Source organism: Salvelinus alpinus, chromosome 35 (genome assembly GCF_045679555.1).
Source record: "Salvelinus alpinus chromosome 35, SLU_Salpinus.1, whole genome shotgun sequence".
Lineage (NCBI taxonomy): Eukaryota > Metazoa > Chordata > Actinopteri > Salmoniformes > Salmonidae > Salvelinus > Salvelinus alpinus.
Window position 1 is genome coordinate 25,381,610 of NC_092120.1, and position 24,096 is coordinate 25,405,705.

Below are 24,096 nucleotides of genomic sequence, written 5' to 3' on the forward strand. Positions count from 1 at the left end.
GCACAAATAAAAAACCCTGTAATGAGTAGGTGTGTCCAAATTTTGACTGATACTGCATGTCCAATATGAAAAACGTAGTGCATTTAAGGTGATAGGCCACTTTAAGGGCAACCCAAGGACACTCCTTGGGTTGTACACTACGAATTTGGAAACTAGAAGTGCTCCTGATTTCTGCAACACAATGTACAGGAAATTGTGTACTATGGTGCAGTATGTCCAATATGGAAAATGTACTGAACATTGTGCAAATTTAATAAGTTAATTGACAATAGGATTTAAGTGTTTTCTAAAGTTGATTATATTATTAATAGCATTTTGTCTTGTTACTGTTACTATGATATCTAGTAAATAATACTGTTAACAATGTCATTACTATAATATGTGCTATAAAAAGGAGATTAACAATATGAAAGAAGGAATAAGGGTAAACAAAATTCTAAGTCTACCAACATTTCCTCAAAATGTTACAAATTTCGACCATTGGTATAAAACATTTTACCATCATTTCGGGACTTTTATTTAGAAGGAAAATCGCAAGAGTCACAACCTTATTCTTGCAGGCGGAAGGCAGGTCATGCCAACTACTACTGCCTAAAATAATTACTTCTGTTTCAATCATACTATGGTCAAAATTACAAATGTGTAATTCATTTAGGAGACAAGACAAAATAATTTAAACAAATTCCTTGTATGATAAATGCTTTAATATAAACAAAGCATGAATTCTAATGGGAACAAGAGGTAATAGTAATAAGAAATTATGTAAATAGTGTTGTCATCTTTTTGGCCCAATGCTGCCACCTGGCTGCCAGCCTCTGTACTTCATGCTGGTTTGGGGATTGCGTCGCAATAAGGGGTCTCCTTGGTCTATGTCTTTGGGTTTATCATACACCGTGGATATGAACAAGTCTGGTTTGGCCTTTTTCACAAAGTAGGTGCTCAGCTTCTCTCCATGGTACCTGCACAAAACAGCATATTGTAATCAGGGTTTTTATTTGCCTGGATGTCAACAAGAATAACATGTAATATTCTTCAACTTTCCGTTACCTTCCTGTACATATCCAAGTTACAAAGGCCATAGATTTAATCGTCATAGTAATTGTTGCACTCACCCAAAGCCCCTCTTGCATTTGGGATGCTGTCCTTCATTCTCCAGGGCTTCTGGAATCCCTGCCTGACTGTTACCCAGGCCCTTTCCCTCCTTCCAGCCCTGCTTCTCCATCACCCGGCGACCAACACCCTAGACAACATAAAAAGATTAGTACTAGTCCTTGTACCAGGTACCAGACAGTGGAAAAAGCCATTCCTGCTTTTGAGGAATTCAGACCACACCAGTTACATTCTGCCCACTAAATGAGAACAGAGTACTAGGTAAATGGGTAGACATTCCAACAGTACCTTTAGGTCTCCAAATGACCCCTAGATCATAATGGTTAAATGATAAGCAGATTATTTATTTTTTTACATTTTAAAACGCATCTCCTGCAGTTCTACACAGTTTTACATGACTTGTGTCTTGATGAGTATACAGAGAGGTGGAAAGCCCCCTTGGTTTGCCCAGAAAGTCAGTTTGTCAAATTTCTGCCCTGCTAGAGCAGCCCCGGTAAACTAAGTGCTGTTATTTAGAAGTCAAAACATCTAGGAGCAACAACAGCTCACCCACGAAGCGGTAGGCCACACAAGCTCACAGAACGGGACCGCCGAGTGCTGAAGCGCGTTTAAATGATCTGTCAGTTGCAACACTCACTACTGAGATTTAAACTGCCTCTGGAAGCAACATCAGCACAAGAACTGTTCGTCGGGAGCTTCATGAAATGGGTTTCCATGGCAGAGCAGCCGCACACAAGCCTAAGATCACCATGCGCAATGCCAAGCGTCGGCTGGAGTGGTGTAAAGCTCGCCGCCATTGGACTCTAGAGCAGTGGAAACGGGTTCTATGGAGTGATGAATCATGCTTCACCATCTGCCCCAATGCATAGTGCCAACTTTAAAGTTTGGTGTAAGAGGAATAATGGTCTGGGGCTATTGTTCATGCTTCAAGCCCCTTACTCCCAGTGAAAGGAAATATTAATGCTACAGCCTACAATGACATGCTAAACTATTTTGTGCTTCCAACTTTGTGGCAACAGTTTGAGGAAGGCCCTTTCCTGTTTCAGCATTACAATTCCGCCCGTGCACAAAGCAAGGTCCATACAAATGGTTTGTCGAGATCAGTGTGGAAGAGCTTGACTGGCCTGCACAAAGTCTTGACCTCAATGAACACCTTCGGGATGAATTAGAATGCCGACTGCGAGCCAGGTCTAATCGCCAAACTTCAGTGCCCGGCCTCGCTCTTGTGGCTGAATGGAAGCAAGTCCCCGCAACAATATTTCAACATCTTGTGGAAAGCCTTCCCAGAAGCGTGGAGGCTGTTATAGCAGCGGGGTAGGGGCAGTATATTCATGCCCAGGGTAAACGGCCTGCTACAAAGCCATAAAAGCTAGAATATGCATATTATTAGTAGATTTGGATAGAACACTCTGAAATTTCTAAAACTGTTTGTATGATGTCTGTGAGTATAACATAACTCATATGGCAGGCAAAAACCTGAGAAATAATCCAACCAGGAAGTGGGAAATCTGAGGTTGGTCGATTTTCAACTCAGCTCCTATTGAAGATACAGTGGGATATTGGTAAGGCTTCCACTAGATGTCAACAGTCTTTAGAACCTTGTCTGATGCTTCTACTGTGAAGTGGGGCCGAATGAGAGGGGATTGAGTAAGGTCTACCATGACCTTAACATGCGCTGACCATGCGCATTCATGTGAGAGCGAGCTCTGTTCCATCGCACTTCTGAAGACAAAGGAATTCTCCGGTTGGAACATTATTGAAGAATTATGTTAAAAACATCCTAAAGATTGATTCAATACTTAGTTTGTCCTGTTTTTACGGACTGTAATATAACTTTTTTAACTTTTCGTCCGTACTTTCCGCTGGACTTGCCCGCGCATCGTGAGTTTGGAAAGTGTACTGAACGCTAGAACAACAAGGAGGAATTTGGACATAAATGATTTACATTATCGAACAAAACAAACATTTATTGTGGAACTGGGATTCCTGGGAGTGCATTCTGATGAAGACCATCAAAGGTAAGTGAATGTTTATAATGTTATTTCTGACTTCTGTTGACTGCACAATATCTTTTAGCAATGTTTATTATGAGTATTCCTGTAAATTGATGTGGCTCTCTGCAAAATCAAAGGATGTTTTGTGACTTCTGAACGTAAGGCGCCAATGTAAACTCAGATTTTTGGATATAAATATGAACTTTACCGAACAAAACATACATGTATTGTGTAACATGAAGTCCTATGAGTGTCATCTGATGATGATCATCAAAGGTTAGTGATTAATTTGATCTATATTTCTGCTTTTTGTGAATCCTCTCTTTGGCTGGAAAAATGGCTGTGTTATTCTGTGAATAGGCACTCACCTAACATAATCGCTTGGTTTGCTTTCGTCGTAAAGCTTTTTTGAAATCGGACACTGTGGCTGGATTTACAACAAGTGTATCTTCCAGTTTCACTGGCTGTTGAAGAGGTGGGACACTACCGTCTCACGTACCCTAGAGAGGTTAACATCCTGTGTTTTACCATTGATATGCTCTAGGCTATTTTTAAACCTTAAGGTAAGGAGCATCCAGTACTGCTGGAATGTCTTCCAATGGCATGTCCATTTTTTGTGTGAGAAATTACTGGTCACTCAAAACATTTATAAAGTATAAATTGCCCACACTTTAGATAAGGCCACACAAAAAGACTTAACTAATGATTAGTAAACCTACATTAAACATCTTATAGAGTAATCATTAATAAGTCAACTATTTACTAATCCATTATAAATGCTTTATTAAGTGGATTGGCACAAGGACTTTCCTACCTTTGTGAACTTCTCAAAGTTGCCGATTGGCTGATCTTGTCCTCCAGACCGGTCCTCCAGGCCCTCCCTCAGCCTCTTCTCATACCGCATGCGGACGTAGTCACGGGAGTCCATGTCACCCCCGTCTGTGTGGAGAGAGTGGCCCCCACAAGATTCATTCTCTATGTACACCATTACTACCTTTTTGCACTTCGTGCTGTTGTCTGTGCCTAACAACGTCTGTACCATGTTTGTGCCGCTGCCATGTTGTGTTGCTGCCATGTGTTATCGTTTTAGGTCTCTTTATGTAGTGTTCTCACGTCTTTGTGTGTGTCGTCCTAAATTTCGAATCCCAGCCCCCATCCCCCGCAGGCCTTTTACATCTTGGTAGGCCATCATTGTAAATAAGAACTTGTTCTTAATTGACTTGCAAAGTTAAATAAAAGGTTAAATGTTCCTTCAAATGTCTTAAGACAGCATGCCTACCTAGTCCACTAGGATTTCAAATCAGTCAACCACGTTTCCATCCAGTTATGCCAGTAAAGTCTCGACAGCTGTGATGGAAACAGGAACTTTTGGCATAATTTCATAAAATGCCAAAATATAATTTGTTCGTTCGACTTGGTGAGATCTTTTTGTGTTGGTAAAAGTAATTATGCAAGAAATGGCAGTGGAAATGCCTTTATGCGCAAATATTGAATTAAACTTGGAGTCACGCAAGGACATTGTGTGTGGTCCTCCCACTATGGCTCGAAACCATGAAGTTTAAATTAGGCTACAGATTAAATAATTTATGATGAACTTCACAGGGTGGTGAAAGTGCATAGTATGAGCTTGATGCTCCGGTCCAATACATATTGAGGGTCTTATTCCGGTGACATAATGATCGATGCTTGACTGCCGTTGTGACAAATCAAAACATTCTCGCTCTAATCTCATCATTTAGACTAGCCTAACCATACTGTATCTGCAAGCGGTTGGCTTGTACCAAGACCAGAGTAGGCACATTTGCTATTTAAACGCAACAATTTGTGACAAAACTATGCGATTGAAAGACATTAAATATTCAATGTTTTATTTAGTACATGAAAACTTAAGTGAAAAAGTAAATGTAGGTAATCACGCACAGATTTGTATTTGCAACAAGTCAGTTTGGTGGAAACACACGCATATTTTCTTTATCCATATTTTAGAATACTCACATGAAAATCTGTTGCAAATTGGATGGAAGCCTAGCTATAGATCCTGAATTGTGAAGGAAAACATGCTAAGTCAGGTTACCTTTTTCATAGTAAACGCTCATGTCCACATCCCAATCATCTGCAGTTTGCTCATCAAAATCTAACCGGAGAGAAAAAACAATAATCACTATTTGACTAGAGGGAAATGTATAATTATGCATTTTACAAGACAGAAATATTAAATCAGAAGGGCAGATCTTTAAGAGGGCTAGTGGAGTCCCTGTCATACCTCCTTCCTCCTCTTGCCAGTACTGGGCATCTGTGTAGAAGACCAGGCCCGAGCCTCCCTTCTCCCACTTCAGCTCTATCTCCTCCTCGTAGAGCCGCTCCTTGCTGCGTTCCTGGCTCGTCACATCCTCATGTAGGGCCTCATGGCGCTCCCACTCCTCACAGCGGTCATCGTCCTACAGCACAGAAGAACACAGGGATCATATGCAATACAAGAAATGGCAAATGCATCTGTAAAGCCAGAGTTCACAGCAACAAGAATACTCTCATATTACCCAGCCATTGTTATGTAGGCTACTCAGATGTTTCTACATTGAGATGTATTTTTCTTTACTCGGGCTTTTTAAAATTTTAAGCCCTTACACTTTTCAACATGATTCCCTTATGAACTTAACACAGCAAGTGCTATAGCTCACAGGTTATAGGATATTTACAGTATACACAGTAACAAATTTAGACTCACATCATCTGCATTTGACTGGGCATCCTCGTCTTCCTCTGGTATTTCAGGGTCCCCTGAGGTGTCAGTGGGGCCCTGGGTTCCTGAGGGAGGGGCCACACTACCAGGACCTGATATTTCATGCCCACCAGCTGTGAAGACACTCTCCTCAGTAGATGGTGCCAAGCTGGTGTTATGGTACTGGAAGGGCACATTACCATAGCGCCGATTGCAGCTTGTCTTGGGGAAGGCAAGGCCCAGCTTGCGTATGAGGCGTGGGGGTAGGCGGCATGACTGAATAAGCTGTAAGAATACCTTTACGGTTGTACCCACATTACCAGCCGGCATAAGAGAAGGCGGGTTCAGCTCTGGCAAGCCCTTTAGGTCCGTCTCTGTGAAGCGTTCTGTTAGTGCCACGTGGCGCCTGTGCCCGGACTTTGTCTTGTAGGGGAATTCATCCTCATCTGAAATAAAACATGTAGATTCATTACATTTTATGAATAGCACACAGAGGCAGATTTTATGGTTTTATATCTGACCTCATCCCCAGGCTATTGACTGATGCGCAAGACAACCCATGACAAGATTGCCCACACTAGAGTAATGGTTCAGTTACAGTGCCTTCAGAAAGTATTTTACACCCTCCCTGACATTTTCCACATTTTGTTGTGTTACAAGGTGGGATTGAAATTGATTCTAAAATTACATAAGTATTCAACCTCCCCGAGCCAATACATGCTAGAATCACCTTTGGCAGCGATTACAGCTGTGAGTCTTTCTGGCTAAGTCTCTACAAAAGCTTTACACACCTGGATTGTACAAATCTTAAAGCTCTCAAGTTGGTTGTTGATCATTGCTAGATAGCCATGTTCAAGTCTCGCCATAGATATTCAAGACAATTTTTGTCAAAACTGTAACTAGGCCACTCAGGAACATTCAATGTCATCTTGGTAAGCAACTCCAGTGCAGATTTGGCCTTGTGTTTTAGGTGATTGTCCTGCTGAAAGGTGAATTTGTCTCCCAGTGTCTGTTGTAAAGCAGACTGAACCAGGTTTTTCATCTAGGATTTTGCCTGTGCAAAATTTTCCCTTCCTTTTCTTTTCCGATTATTTTTACCCCCCCCAAAAAACTCCCTTGTCCTTGCTGATGATAAGCATACCCACATGATGCAGGCACCACCATGTTTGAAAAATAATAGTGGTACTCAGTGATGGGTTGCGTTGGATTTGCCCCAAACATAAAGCTTTGTATTCAGGACAGAGATTTTTTTTTTTTTTTTACACATTTGCAGTTGTGCTTTAGTTGATGCATGTTTTGGAATATTTTGTAATCTATACAGGCTTCCTTCTTTTCACTGTCATTTAGGTTAGCATTGCGGAGTAACTACAATTTTGTTGATCCATCCTCAGTTTTCTCCTATCAGTTAGGAACGACGGCTGGGTATATTGATACACCCTTCAAAGTTTAATACTGTACCGTCACCATGCTCAAAGGGATATTCAAATGTCAGCTTTTTTTTACCCATCTACTAATAGGTGCCCTTCTTTGCGAGGCATTGGAAAATCTCCCTGGTCTTTGTGGTAGAATCTGTGTTTGAAATTCACTGCTCGACTGAGGGATCTTATGTGTAGGGTACAGAGACGAGGTAGTCATTCGAAAAAATCATGTTAACTATTAGCACACAGTGAGTCCATGCAATTTACTCCTGAACTTACTTGCCATAACAAAAGGGGTTGAAGCAAGACGTTTCAGCTTTTTAATTATTTGTAAAAAAATTCTAAAACATAATTCTACTTTGAAATTATGGGGTATTGTGTCTAGGTCAGTGACACAATCTCAATTTAACTTCTTATGGTTGCAGGGGCAGTATTGAGTAGCTTGGATGAAAGGTGCACTGAGGTGCCCAGAGTAAACAACCTGCTCCTCAGTCATAGTTGCTAATATATGCATATTATTATTAGTATTGGATAGAAAACACTCTGAAGTTTCTAAAACTGTTTTAATTATGTCTGAGTATAACAGAACTCATATGGCAGGCAAAAACCTGAGAAGTTCCACTTCCTGTTTTGATTTTTTCTGAGGCTGGTAGATTTTCAACCAAGCTCCCATTGAAATTACAGCGAGATATGGATGAGTTTTCACTTCCTACGGCTTCCACTAGATGACAACAGTCAATAGAACTTTGTCTGATGACTAATGTGAAGGGGGGCCGAAGGAGACAGGAATGATTCACCACTGCCATGAGGTGACCACGCATTGAACACGCGCGTTCACGTGAGAGGCAGCTCCGTTCGATCGCTCAACTGAAGTCAATGTAATTCTCCGGTTGGAACGTTATTCAAGATGTATGTTAACAACATTCTAAAGATTGATTCAATACATCGTTTGACATGTTTCTACTGACTGTTACGGAACTTTTGGACATTGTCACGTTATAGTGGACGCGCTTTGTGACTTTGGAATTGTTTACCAAACGCGCTAACCAAAGTAGCTAATTGGACATAAATAACGGACATTATCGAACAAATCAAGCATTTATTGTGGACCTAGGATTCCTAGGACTGCATTCTGATTAAGTTCAAAGGTAAGGAAACATTTATCATGTATTTTCTGGTTTCTGTTGACTCCAACATGGCGGCTAATTTTACTATTGTTCTGAGCTCCGTCTCAGATTATTGCATGGTTTGCTTTTTCCGTAAAGTTTTTTTGAAATCTGACACAGTGGTTGCATTTAAGGAGAGGTATATCTATAATTCCATGTGTATAATTTGAATCCTTCAGAAACTATTTGGAGTTACTATTGGGTGATTTCCTCACAAAACTAGATTTATTTTATATACAGTACCAGTGAAACGTTTGGACACACCTACTCATTCAAGGGTTTTTCGTTATTTTTCGGCATTCTCTCAACTAGCTTCACCTGGAATGCTTATCCAACAGTCTCGAAGGAGTTCCCACATATGCTTAGCACTTGTTGGCTGCTTTTCCTTCACTCTGCTGTGCAACTCATCCCAAACCATCTCAATTGGGTTGAGGTCAGGTGATTGTGGAGGCCAGGTCATCACATGCAGGCCAGGTCATCTCATGCAGCAAAGTAGCCACCCTACTTTCCGAAAGTAGAGAGGCTACTTTGAAGAATCTACAATGTAGAAAATCCTTGGTCAAATAGCCCTTACACAGCCTGGAGGTGTGTTTTGGGTCATTGTCCTGTTGAAAAACAAATGATAGTCCCACTAAGCTCAAACCAGATGGGATGGCGTATCGCTGCAGAATGCTGTGGTAGCTATGCTGGTTAAGTGGGCCTTGAATTCTAAATAAATCACAGACGGTGTCACCAGTAAAGCACCATCATACCTCCTCCTCCATGTTTCATGGTGGGAACCACACATGCGGAGATCATCCATTCACCTGCTCATCGTCTCACCAAGACACAGCAATTGGAACCAAAAATCTCAAATTTGGACTCATCAGATCAAAGGACAGATTTCCACCGGTCTAATGTCCATTGCTCGTGTTTCTTGGCCCAAGCAAGTCTTCTTATTATTGGTGTCCTTTAGTAGTGGTTTCTTTGCAGCAATTCAAACATGAAGGCCTGATTCACGCAGTCTCCTCTGAACAGGTGATGTTGAGATGCGTCTGTTAGTTGAATTCTGAGAATAATTGATTTGGGCTGTAATTTCTGAGGCTGGTAACTAATGAGCTTATCCTCTGCAGCAGAGGTAACTCTGGGTCTTCCTTTCCTGTGGCGGTCCTCATGAGAGCCAGTTTCATCAAAGCACTTGATGGTTTTTGCAACTGCACTTGAAGAAACTGTCAAAGTTCTTGAAATTTTCCAGATTGGCTATCATTTCTCTTTGCTTATTTGAGCTGTTCTTGCCATTATATGGACTTGGTATTTTACCAAATAGGGCTATCTTCTGTGTACCACCCCTACCTTGTCACAACTGAATGGCTCAAACGCATTAAGGAAAGAAATTCTACAAATGTACTTTTAACAAGGCACACTTGTTAATTGAAATGCATATTCCAGGTGACTACCTCATGAAGCTGGTTGAGAGAATGCCAAGAGTGTGCAAAGCTGTCGAGGCAAAGGGTGGCTACTTTGAAGAATCTACAATGTAGAAAATAGTAAAAATCAAGAAAAACCCTTGAATGAGTAGGTGAGTCCAAACTTTTGACTGGTACTGAATATAGCCTATGTGACCGTATACAAATGTAAGTAAGGTTTGAAATGATTATGTTTTTGTAAAATATTATATACAGTATGTTTGGGCTTCTTGCGGTCAATTTGCAGTCTACAAATTATTTGTAATTATGTTCTGGCCCTTAGGGTGACACACTTTAGTGATGACATTTCACTTCCTTATGTTATAAAATACGATTCTTCATGTTCAGTATCTAACAGTTCATAAAAATGATATCCAAAAAGTCAGATTTCCTAACCTAATACAACCGATAAGCACCAAGCTCTGTTGACATCCTTTAGAGGATTTTACATTTTGTGGTCGTCGTCTTCCAATTGGTTTCCGCCGGTCACAAATAGCAAAATTAGCATGTATAACTGAATTAAATGTAAAAGGCCTTGAAAAAGTTTGGGGTATGCTCAGTGCTCCGTTGGTATTTCACAAAGGTACGCTTGTTTTTGTAAAAAGTCTTCGAAAAAGAACAGAAACTTCACATTAATATGAACAGCGTATACTAAAACATGAAAATACTACAGGCCATGTCTCAAAATCGTAATCTATTTTACCTCTAATGTCCTCCGGATTTGAGACAAAATATGAGTAAAATGGTAAGCCTTAATGGTGCTTTCAAGACAACTGGGAACTCTGGAGGGGAATAGGTAAAATCATGATGTCAGTGATCTTCAGGTTAGAGCTTTAGCAAGAGGCCTGAGTGGGGCGCTGAAGATGGCGGCATGAGGGCATTTCTAGCTGAGGAACAATTTTAGGGTTCTCAAAGTTTATAATTTTAGGCTGCGGTTGCAAAATGTAAAAAAATTAGGACGAAAGGGGGACGATTTCCAACGAACAAGCTAGCTATCAAAGTTTCAGCGTGTTTAGCTAACGTTAGCTAGCTAAAATCTTCATAGCTAGCAGCATGGAGTCAGGACATAACCAAACTGTTGCTGAGATAATGGATGTTGAAACGTCCAAGGAGAAAAGAGGCATTGCTGAAACTCATTCATATGCTTGCAGTCTAAAAAAGGGGGGTGAATGTGATTCATACGCGAATACCCCAACCAAGGAGCAACTTCCAAAGAAGTTGAGAAGTGAACCATCACTGAGCCAGCTACAGGACAACATTGTCCGCTAAAATCAAAGAGCGCAGATGACATCATGGACTTGGTGAAAAAGAACACTATCAGCATCGTTAACCTGAAGAAAGCGATTGATTTCAATGCTGAGGAAGTAAATACTCTGAAGCAGCAGAACGCAACATTGAAAACTCAGGTTGCAAATCAGGAGAAGAAACTCACTGAAATGGAGTCAACGGTAAACAAGACTGACCGTTATAGTCGGAGATGGAATCTTCGAATTTATGGAATCGCAGAAAGATCTGACGAGAACATCAAAACAAAAGTGAAGGACATTTGCAGGGCAATTGTCCCGGAGGACAAGCAAAATGTTGTTGCAGGTTCACTGGATGTAGTGCAGCGCCTGGGTAGGCTGAGAGATGGGGATAACCAGGTACCACGACCAGTGATCATGAGATTCATCTCCAGGACAGCGAGAGATCTGACATGGAAAAGTGCAAAGAAAAATGACTATTTAAAGAACAACAACCTGAGGTTCATGGAGGACCTGACAGCAGTTGACAAAGAAGCTCGGAATCGTCTGTGGCCGATGATTGAGAGAGCAAGGAAAGAGGGGAAAAGTGCATGCTTTGTGGGAGCCAAGGCTTTTGTTAATGGAAGGGAAATTTGCGCTGACGCCTAGCTTGATGACTACTGGATTTACCAAGTGAATGGTGCAGGACTGATTTATATTTGCAACTGATAAAACATATTTCTTGAGGAAAGAGCATTATTTGTGTGAACCATTTTTTTTTGATGGCAGGGAAATTCACTTAATATTAGCTTGATGGCCATTTGTTTAGGTCTACCACCTGCATGGTGCAAAGGACTGTTTTTATTTACAACTAGTAAGAACGTTTCATTTTGTGAGAACCCGGTTCATGTGAACATATACAAGTTAATATTCTTCATATAGTCACTGTGATAGAAAAAACAGAAATTGACATTTACTATTAATGCCAGGGAAATCCGTAATATTTTGAAAAGGAAATCTTTATTTTTGTATTGTAAAAGGTAAGAGTCCCAACTTGTCCCAACTCCCAACTCATGCCTGTTCCACAGATACTGCGTTTTGGAAATGTCAAATGGGGGAATGATATTTGGCACCAATCGGTCAGCAAGTGACGCAATTTTAAAAGGCAACTTTAAGGGTCATATACTGAGTCATGAAGCAGGTAATACAGGGAGATGGATTATGCTATTGGTAGATGTCAACCACATTCAATTCATTGTTGTTAATACTTATGCTACCAATAACAAGTCAAGTAACTATTTTATTTAGAGACATCGAGAGGAAAGTAAGTAAAATGTCTACATTTCCATTGGCCAAAATAATATGGGGTGGAGATTTTCATACAGTATTACATGATAATCTAGATAGAATTGCTATCCTTAGGAGGCCATCTGTTTGTGAGTTAAGGAATATATCTCTACTGTTAGGTGTTCTAGATATGTGGAGACATAAGAACCCAGATAAGATTAGGTTTACATGGAGTACCAAAGATGTATCTATACAATCCCATATTGATTTATGGCTGATAAGGTTGATACAGTCTCAATTGAACCATCGATTTTAACAGACCACAAAGGGATTTCAATAAAGATAAATATGAATGGTTTGTCAACAAAAAAAGTATAGGTTACTGGAAAATGAATAAGACTTTACTAGAGAATTAAGTATTTAAAGAATGCAGTAGCAGGAATTATTGATAAATATTGGAATCGTACCTGTGTTATGAATACGTTTGGAAGTTACTGAGAGCTAATGAAATTTGATAAGGCTTTTGGGGATTTCAATGGGGAAAAAATAGCTCGTGCCAAGAGAGAAAGAATGACATAAAGGGAATACTGGATTACACAAAAAAATGATCTAACGAATTAGGAATTACTGGAGCCATCATCACTGCAAATGCAGTTCGACTATCTACAAGGAAAAGGCCCGGGGAGCATTTGTAAGATCGAAAATGGATGGAGAGAAATACAAAATATTTATTTAATTTAGAAAAAAAAGGGCAGGCGAAATTACTTCCATATTTAAATTAATGATCAATAATACTCCCAATGAAAACTCTCAGCAGGTTGTTTAATCAGAATCTGTATACATCAGCCCAGTCAACTTCCAATATGGATCCTTTCTTAGACAATGTAGTAAGCATTGCTAAAATAGATTATGATTTCAGGGATTTTTGTGATGAGTTATCTGAAATTGAGATAAAATATTGTATTAAATACCTTAAGGACAATAGGTCTCCTGGAAATGGTTTAATAAGCGAGTTCTATAAAACATTCAATGATCAATTGATTCCTTTCATTCTTGCTATGTTCCAAGAATCGATAGAAAAAGGGGAGCTACCAGCTTCCTTAAAGCAAGGTGTAATTACTTTGATTCCCAAACCTAACAAGGATAGTCTTTATATAGACATAATGATGTTGAATAATGATGGAAAATTATTTGCCCTTGTATTTGCTAAGAGGTTGAAACAAGGCTTACGTCATAATTGATGAAGAACAATCTGGTTTTCTACATGGTCCACACATTAGTAAATAACATCAGGTTGATCTTAGATGTGATTGACTATAATGACCTCATCCTTGATGATAGTTGTCTTATGTTTGTTGATTTTTATAAAGCTTTTGACACTGTAGAACATGAGTTTATGTTCAAAGCAATACGTGTTTTGGGGTTTGGTGACTGATGTTTTAGATTTCAGTATATTAAGAACCAGAACATTATTTGCAATGTTGTCCCTAAGTATTTATTTGACTCTGTTGGTGGTTTAGAATTTCTGCTTCGGTGTAATTTTTATGTTGATAACATCCCAGTAAAATTGGCCAAATTCCATAAGCAGGGACTATTAGCTTAGATGTTAGCGTATAAACAACTTTTCCCTCACAGATACTTTCTATGGAACAACAAAGATAAACGATTTACAAATGTATTTTTTTTGTAACTGGTTTGAGAATTTTTTGGGGGTTCGTCAGTTACTGAATGAGGATGGATATCTAATCTCATATGGGGGATTTCTTGATGAGTTTCGAATTCCAATAACCCCCGAAAGAATATGCAATTGTTTTTGATTCAATTCCAAAGGGGGGTTGTATTTTTTTTATTCCTCTGTGGTTGAAGTAATAGATTTACATGAACATATTAATTGGCAATATTAAAATCCTCAAAGATAAATGTAGTAATAAACAGATTAGGAATATTGTTTGTGATACACTTCCCTCAGCAAGATTTCTTGGGTCGAATATCCATGGTGATATACAATGGAGGAAAGCATGGAAAATTGCTAACAAAATATTTTATCAGTAACAAGGTAAAGGAAGTTTAATTTAAAATGTTACATAGAATTTATCCTGTGAAAAATGTTTTGGAAAGATTCAAGCTGAATATTGAGTTTTTACCATTATAATTTTTGGGATTGACACAGAACTTTATTACAAACAGGACCGGTTGTACAATTTAATGGTTTAGATATGATTTTTTCAGAAATTCTGACATTGATAAAGATATATTTAATTTAATTCAACTGCTAATAATACTAGGTAAATTTCATATTCACAAATGCAAATGCTCAAATTCAAAACCTAGCTTTTTTAACTTTATAAAATTAATTTAAACAATATGGCACTACTTCATTAACTAAACTGAAAAACAAAAAGGCAATTAAAACTTGTATTATTAATGAATATGATTTGTTTGTTTAGGATTCCTGGCAATGTAAAAAGTTTATGTATGCTTGTTTGCATGACTATTCCTCTTTTGTTTGTTTATTTTTGTTAATAAAATATATAAGTAAAAAAAGACGCCAATCACATTACATTTGACCCCCTTAGCCCTCTCGCTAGCCACTTCCTCTCGGGAGAATCTCCGTCGAATCCAGGGCTGCGTTTCAAAATCAAAGTAGACAGCCCTCGGCCCTAAACCCTCAGCCCTTGGGGGAATCCCCGCGGCCATCTTAGGTCGAGGTCCAATTTACAAACGTTGTCCCCTCGACCCTCGATTTAACGAGTGAAGAACATTCGCTCCGTTTCAAACACATAAAAGACACACCCTCCGCCACTTACCCTTACCTTATGCCTTTGGGGGAATCTCCGCGTCCAATCGTTTGTGATCGAGTGTGTAAGTGTACAATTATGTTCACTCTGGGGCCTGAAACCCCCCATAATTCAATTTGCAATGATTGTACATCCGCCAATACTTAAAACCAACATCAATATGGAGAAGTCAGCATACAAGTGTGTAAGTAAAAATTAATGTAAATAAGTTAGACATTGTGCTATTAATGCACAAACATGTATCGTAAAATAAAATATTTTGATGTGGGGCGCCGTCCTCAAACAATCGCATGGCATGCTTTTGCTGTAAAGCCTACTGTAAATTGGGCAGTGCAGTTAGATTAACAAGAATTTAAGCTTTTAACCGATATAAGACACTTCTATGTACAGTTGAAGTCAGAAGTTTACATACACTTAGGTTGGAGTCATTAAAACTCATTTTTCAACCACTCCACAAATTTCTTGTTAACAAACTATAATTTTGGCAAGTCGGTTAGGACATCTACTTTGTGCATGGCACAAGTAATTTTTTCAACAATTGTTTACAGACAGATTATTTCACTGTATCACAATTCCAGTGGGTCAGAAGTTTACATACACCAAGTTGACTGTGCCTTTAAACAGCTTGGAAAATTCCAGAAAATTATGTCATGGCTTTAGAAGCTTCTGATAGGCTAATTGACATAATTTGAGTCAATTGGAGGTGTACCCGTGGATGTATTTTAAGGCCTAACTTTAAAAACTCAGTGCCTCTTTGCTTGACATCATGGGAAAATCAAAAGAAATCAGCAAAGACCTCAGAAAAAAAAGACCTCCACAAGTCTGGTTCATCCTTGGGAGCAATTTCCAAACGCCTGAAGGTACCACATTCAACTGTACAAACAATAGTACGCAAGTATAAACACCATGGGACCACGCAGTCGTCATACCGCTCAGGAGGTGACGCGTTCTGTCTCCTAGAGATGAACGTACTTTGGTGTGAAAAGTGCAAATCAATCCCAGAACAGCAGCAAAGGACCTTGTTTAGATGCTGGAGGAAACAGGTACAAAAGTATCTATATCCACAGTAAAACAAGTCCTATATCGACATAACCTGAAAGGCCGCTCAGCAAGGAAGAAGCCAGCATCATGTTGTGGGGGTGCTTTGCTGCAGGAGAGACTGGTGCACTTCACAAAATAGATGGCATCACGAGGGAGGAAAATTGTGGATATATTGAAGCAACATCTCAAGACATCAGTCAGGAAGTTAAAGCTTGGTCGCAAATGTGTCTTCCAAATGGACAATGACCCCAAGAATACTTCCAAAGTTGTGGCAAAATGGCTTAAGGACAACAAAGTCAAGGGATTGGCGTGGCCATCACAAAGCCCTGCCCTCAATCTTATAGAATATTTGTTGGCAGAACTAAAATGGCGTGTGCAAGCAAGGAGGTCTACAAACCTGACTCAGTTACACCAGCTCTGTCAGGAGGAATGGGCCAAAATTCACCCAACTTATTGTGGGAAGTTTGCGGAAGGCTACCTGAAACATTTGACCCAAGTTAAACAATTTAAAGGCAATGCTACCAAATATTAATTGAGTGTATGTAAACTTATGACCCACTGGGAATAAATCACTACTATTATTCTGACATTTCACATTCTTAAAATAAAGTGGTGATCCCAACTGACCTAAGACAGGGAATTGTTACTATGATTAAATGTCAGGAATTTTGAAAAACTCAGTTTAAATGTATTTGCCTAAGGTATATGTAAACTTCCGACTTCAACTGTACATAAATGTTTAATATCCATAATTTTTATGATTATTTATTTGAATTGCGCGCCCTCCAGTTTCACCGGAAGTTGTCCCGCTAGCGGGACGCCTATTAAGGCACAAACATGTATCGTAAAATTATGTTTTTGTTTGGTTAGCTTTTGGAAACGTTAGCTAGCACATACAACTTTCCCTGACACTTTATTGTCGAATGGCTAGTATTCGATGTGATGTCTGCGGACACGTTCTCTTCTGCCAAGATAGGAAATGCAATTTGACTGTAGCGCATATAAAGCATACACATGATCTACCGGTGGTTCCATGATGAATGAAAACAAAACTGTGGGACGAACGAGTGATGAATTTACGGGAAAGAGCAGTCAATTTAAAATTCATTCATTCTTCGTTTGCCCTGCAAGTGTTAACTCATCATACGTCATGAAATGTCATAAGTGTCCACTTAATTTGAGGGCTGAGGGTGTGTCTTTGACGTGTTTGGAATGCAGCCTTTGACCACTTGGGAGGTTGACATAACCCACAATTCAATGCAAACTGTAGTCATGTGTCAAACTTCGGTGGCCGCAAAGTGTCAAATTTAATCAACATGGCTGCATTTTTGGAATGCGAGACAAAATTATTTAACTAGCTTGCTAAAAAATAGATATAGATGACATTGATTTTAGCATTGGCAAATGGGAATGATGCTCAAATTGGCTTAGTCGTAGTGAGGAGCCTATAAAACATAGCTAACTTCATACATTTTGGGGGTAATTCTGAAATGTATTGTAATAAATGACCAAACTGTAAAACGAGCTAGCCACCTATGGGTAACTGTAGCTAGCTACCTGACAGGAGTGTTAGTTAGCTATGTTAAATTGATAGGTACATTCTTAGCTTGAGGTTGGTTATTTTTAACCTCAACTTCAAGATATCCACCAAGGACGTTGCCTCTCCGATCATCAATCTCTCGCTTGAGCAAGCAACATTTAAGGTACACTCGGATGTGACGATGTAAAAGGTAAATCAGTAAAGCAGAAGCCAAGGGGTTAATAAGAACAATGTTTAAAAACAAATGGCAAGAGTTGTGGAACAGGGAGAGAAAGGGAAGACAACCTGTGTAAGATCCAGGAAAAGGTGGGGGCAGGGCCAAGAATAAAGGGAGGAAAATGTAGTCGCAGGGCTGAGACTGGGACACACAAGGCTCCTGAGCTGACAAGGTAAAAATCTGTCTTTCTGCCCCTGAGCAAGGCAGTTAACCCACTGGTCCCCGGCACCGATGACGATTAAGGCAGCTCCCCGCACCTCTCTGATTCAGAGGAGTTTAGTTGAATGCGGAAGACATGTTTCATTTGAATCCATTCAGTTGTACAACTGACTAGGTATCCCCCTTTCCCTTCTAATTGTGCATTGAAATTGGTAGGGAAACACCTGACTGGGAGGTGTGATCATTGTCAGGAGGAGATGGAGACAGTGTTCTATTTAAGTGCCGGAAATATGTGAGGGAAAGGGTGCGATTGTTATTACATTTGAGCAGTAATGGGGTTGAACAGCCAGGATTAAGTGAACTGCGTGGGATATCTTCAGTGGATGTAGTATTAAATTATGCATTGGTTGGATGCCAACCGCCATATAAAATCCACAGAAGATTATGTAAATGTCATTCAGGGGCTGAGGGTTGTCTACTTTGTTTTTGGACTGCAGTTGGACATCCGAGTAGGATGGGTTCAAAACTATTTTTCCCAGTCTGACTTGGTGCTATTTTCATGATTTATGGCCACTTTTTTTCCCTGTGGCCTCCATTGATTTAGCCGCCCTAATTTTGACCATCCTACAAGGGTAAAAACTCCAATCATTTAACAAATTATGGTAGAGATGTGAGGTTTGGACCATTGGTTTTCTTAGAGTAGGCCTATTATCTACACAATTAACATTATTTTACCCATTGGTGAAAATATGTGTTTTTGATTGGACATCCTGTCCCCCCTGACCTAGCCCAACGGCCAGCAGATAGCGATATTGAGTTATTTCATATTTCGGGGGCTCCCGAGTGGCGCAGCGGTCTAAGACACTGCATCTCAGTGCTTGAGGCGTCACTACAGACACCCTGGTTCAAATCCAGGCTGTATCACGGCGCACAATTGGCCCAGCATCGTCCGGGTTTGGCCGGTGTAGGCAGCTGTAAATAAAAATGTATTCTTACCTGACTTGCCTAGTTAAATAAAAAATATATACAAATCCGTCCGAACGCAGCCAACAATACACTCATATACATGTGGACCGATTCATACTTAAAATTCTCCATTCAGGCTGCAAAGGCTTCAATGTCCTCCTTAACTAGATTCAATGGCAAGAAAACAGGAAAACAACGTAAAATATTCATGCTTTCTGACACACCTTTTTCCACCACCATGCTAAAGTGGCTAATGCCTAGGAATGCTAGTAAGGATGTAAGGTATTGCGTTCAGCCATTCAAGATGCAGCAGTCTACCCCTGGCTGAACACAGGACTCAATATCAGGAAGTAGGATTAGCCACTAAGTGGTGAGAAAAAAAACAACGTTAAATATGCATGCTTTCTTTATGGAACCCCATTTTCCATCCTTCTCACCATTAAATATAGTTAATGAGGAAATCGACGCATTTGCAGCCTGAATGTAAAACTGTTTTACGTACGAACCGGTCAACGGAAATACCAGTGTATTGCCGGCTGCATACAAAGTCAATGCTTTTGGAAGGTAAGATGAAACCATCAATACCAGATCAATATCGCCATCTGCCGGCCTGGGCTACCGTGACCATCTACTCAAGAAAAACAAGTCTGCCCGCGGCTGAATCTAGTTGATCCCTGGCCTACACTAACAAACTAATACATTATATTGTCTTTAAACATATGTATATATTTCGTATTCTGACGTTAGACACCTTCATAAACATAACCAAAACATAAAGTCCCCGATATCGTAGGACATCTATTTATTAGACCGTTAGAATGTGGTTTAAAGGGGTCCCTCGAAGCCCAGCTTTTCTAGTGTTAATGACTCCAAATATATACTAACCTGTGGAATGTGATACTTTTACTTTTCTTATCACACAACGCCTCGCAAGCCAGTTGCCCTTCGAGTCGATCCATTGATTCCCCGCGTACATTTTGACCAATCTGGCCGCCTCATTTGAAGGTACCGATACCACGCAACAACATGTTTTTATACTCTTCGGCGAAGATCCACTCTCCTCTGTGCCCTCCTCGACATCTGTGGATGGCATGTCTGTTGTCGGAGTGTCTTTTCTTGTATGGTCTGACATGTTGACTTGGGTGCCCTCGGACTCCTTCAAAACCTCCGGTCGATGTCGGTAATGGAAACACAAGAAACCATTGCTTTCTATGAATTGGCTAAAAAAGTTTCGAAGGTTAGCAGATCGAAAGGCAGCAGGTATATTGCTAACAGCAAAGTACATAGCCGTGCTGGATTCAGCCATATTTGTTTATTTGTTGTCGACTCCAACGTCATTACGGAAGTGATCTAGAAGACGACAGGCAGTGTCAGCAACAAACGAAACTGTAAAACCATTCAAAATTAAACGTAGTAGCGCCATCTACTGCATGGATGAAGCATGTTAGACTACCTAAAATTGCTTGGTGTGCGTGCTGGCTATAGTCAAAACGAATTGTATTGTCACATGCTTCATAAACAACAGGTGTAGACTAACAGGGGATCGCCCGTAAGTAAGCATTTCACTAAGTAAACAGACTTGACTGCCCTTGACCAGCATAAAAACACCCTGTGGCATACTTCACTAGCTTCGAATAGTCCCCGCAATATGCAACTTTTCAGGGAAGTCAGGAACCAACACACAGTCAATTACGAAAGCAAAGGCTAGCTTTTTCAAACAGAAATTTACATCCTGCAGCACTAATTTCAAAAAGTTCTGGGACACTGTAAAGTCCATGGAGAATAAGGGCACCTCCTCCCAGCTGGCCACTGCACTGAGACTAGGAAACACTGTCACTGTGAGACTAGGAAACACGCAGCAACTGGCCCAAGCCCCCCCCCCCTCTCCCGCTTCTCCTTCACCCAAATCCAGACAGATGATGTTTTGAAAGAGCTGCAAAATCTGGATCCCTACAAATCAGCTGGGCTAGACAATCTGGACCCTCTCTTCCTAAAATTATCCTCCGCCATTGTTGCAACCCCTATTACTAGTCTGTTCAACCTCTCTTTTGTATGGTCTGAGATTTCTAAAGATTGGAAAGCGGCCATGGTCATCCCCCTCTTCAAAGGGGGAGACAATCTAGACCCAAACTGTTACAGACCTATATCCATCCTGCCCCGCTTTCCTAAAGTTTTTGAAAGCCAAGTGAACAAACAGAACATCGACCATTTCAAATCCCACCTATGCAATCTGGTTTCCAAGCTGGTCACGGGTGCACCTCAGCCACGCTCAAAGTCCTAAACGATATCATAACCACCATTGATAAAAGACAGTACTGTGCAGCCATCTTCATCGACCTGGCCAAGGCTTTCGACTCTGTCAATCACCGTATTCTTATTGGCAGACTCAACAGCCTTGGTTTCTCTAATGACTGCCTCGCCTGGTTCACTAACTACTTCTCAGACAGAGATCAGTGTGTCAAATCGGAGGGCCTGTTGTCCGGACCTCTGGCAGTCTATGGGGGTGCCACAGGGTTCAATTTTCGGGCCGACTCTTTTCTCTGTATACATCAATGATGTCGCTCTTGCTGCGGGGGATTCTTTGATCCACCTCTACGCAGACGACACCATTCTGTATAGTTCTGGCCCTTCTTTGGACACTTAACAAACCTCCAAACGAACTTCAACGCCATACAACACTCCTTCCGTGGCCTTCAACTGCTCTTAAATGCTAGTAAAACAAACTGCATGCTCTTCAACCGATCGCTGCCTGCACCCGCCCGACTAGCATCACTACTCTGGACGGTTCTGACTTAGAATATGTGGACAACTATAAATACCTAGGTGTCTGGCTAGACTGTGAACTCTTCTTCCAGACTCATATTAAGCATCTCCAATCCAAAGTCAAATCTAGAATCGGCTTCCTATTTCGCAACAAAACCTCCTTCACTCATGCTGCCAAACATACCCTCGTAAAACTGACCATCCTACCGATCCTTGACTTCGGTGATGTCATTTACAAAATAGCCTCCAACACTCTACTCAGAAAATTGGATGCAGTCTATCACAGTGCCATACGTTATGTCACCAAAGCCCCATATACTACCCACCACTGCGACCTGTATGCTCTCGTTGGCTGGTCCTCGCTACTTATCCGTCACCAAACCCACTGACTCCAGGTCATCTATAAGTCTTTGCTAGATAAAGCTCCACCTTATTTCAGCTCACTGGTCACCATAGCAACACCCACCCATAGCACGCGTTCCAGCAGGTATATTTCACTGATCATCCCCAAAGCCAACACCTCTTTGACCGCCTTTCCTTCCAGTTCTCTACTGCCAATGACTGGAACGAATTGCAAAATCCCTGAAGCTGGAGACTCATATCTCCCTCACTAACTTTAAGCATCATCTGTCAGAGCAGCTTACCGATCGCTGCAGCTGTACACAGCCCATCTGTAAATAGCCCAACCAGCCAACTACCTACCTCTTCCCCATATTTGTTTTTCTGCTCTTTTGCACACCAGTATTTCTACTTGCACATCCTCATCGGCACATATCACTCATGTAAATTGCTAAATTGTAATTACTTCGCCACTATTGGCCTATTTATTGCCTTACCTCATTTGCACACACTGTATACAGATTTTTCTATTGTGTTATTGACTGTATGTTTATCCCATGTGTAACTCTGTGTTGTTGTTTGTGTTGCACTGCTTTGCTTTATCTTGGCCAGGTCGCAGTTCTAAATGAGAACTTGTTCTCAACTGGCCTACCTGGTTAAATGAAGGTGAAATAAAAAAATGCAGAGAGAAAGAAAATAGAGAAATAATAGAAAAATAAAACACATAATAAAAGTAATAGATACACAATGAGTACAGAGTCTATGTGCAGGGGTACGAGGTAATTGAGGTAGCTAGATATCAGTGGTGTAAAGTACATAAGTAAAACTACTTGAAAGTACTACTTAAGTTGTTTTTGGGTATCTGTACTTTACTATTTATTTTTTTGCCAACTTTTACTTTCACTTCACTACATTCCTAAATAAAATGTACTTTTTACTCCATACACTGCTAGATATGTACATATAACTAGGGAAAAAGTGACATCATCCGACAACCACTCACCACAATCTCTATACAAATGGACCTTTTTCTTCTGTGGATTTTATATGGTGGTTGGCAACCAACTTTTAGGTGCGTTACCGCCACCAACTGGACCTGAGAGTGGACCAGAGACAGTGAAGGTCTAAATCCTACACAATAATCTTGTCTCTCTAAGGAAACGAAAAACCTATTTAAATACTACATCCTCTGAAGATTTCCCCAGCAGTTCACTTAATCCTGGCTCTTCAAACCCATTACCTCTCAAATTTAACAACATTCACTCCCTCTCCCTCACATATTTCTGGCACTGAAATAGAACATGTTCCACTGTCTCCATCTCCTCCTGACAATGATCATACCTCCCAGTCGGATGTTTCCCCACCAATTTCAATGTACTATTGAGCCTTGTGTGTGTGTCCCAGTCTCAGCCTTGTGATTACACTTTCCTCCCTTCTCTCTCGGCCTGAGGACCTCCCTGCCCCCACCTTTTCATGGATATTATACAGGTATCTTCCCTTTCTCTCCCTGTTCCACAACTCTTGCCACTTATTTTTAACCACTGTTTTTATTATCCACTTGGCTTCTGCTTTACTGATTGACAATTTCATCTCAACATTAGGATGTTTAAGAGCCTGCTTGGCAATAATATCCACCTCCTCATTCCCCTCTACTCCCACATGAGCTGGTACCCAGAGGAACATCACAAATACCTCTATCTGTTTCACCCTATACAAGAACTGCTACACCCTCATACAATACACCCTGTCTGCTCTGAGACATAAATGAATTGAAGCTCATCAGTGCTGCACAGGAGTCAGAGCAGATGACTACTCTGTCTGGCCTCACCTCCACCCACTCTGCAGCCAATAGTATGGCCAACAACTCCATTGTGTAAACAGATAAATGATCCAGTGCTCTTCTCGTCACTG

The 24,096-nt window shown here is 40.5% G+C and overlaps 1 protein-coding gene across 1 annotated transcript; it reads right to left on the reverse strand.

The window, feature by feature from the left end:
• Positions 1-682: 682 nt before the first annotated feature.
• gpatch3 (G patch domain containing 3) lies at positions 683-20,449 on the reverse strand. The gene is made up of 7 exons (XM_071383575.1): positions 19,969-20,449; positions 5,830-6,269; positions 5,368-5,542; positions 5,179-5,238; positions 3,919-4,043; positions 1,113-1,240; positions 683-959 (listed from the first exon to the last, which is right to left on the reverse strand). Exons 1-7 carry the CDS (start codon positions 20,387-20,389, stop codon positions 776-778), a joined length of 1,533 nt encoding a protein of 510 aa, XP_071239676.1. The 5' UTR covers positions 20,390-20,449; the 3' UTR covers positions 683-775.
• Between the last annotated feature and the right edge of the window lie 3,647 nt (positions 20,450-24,096).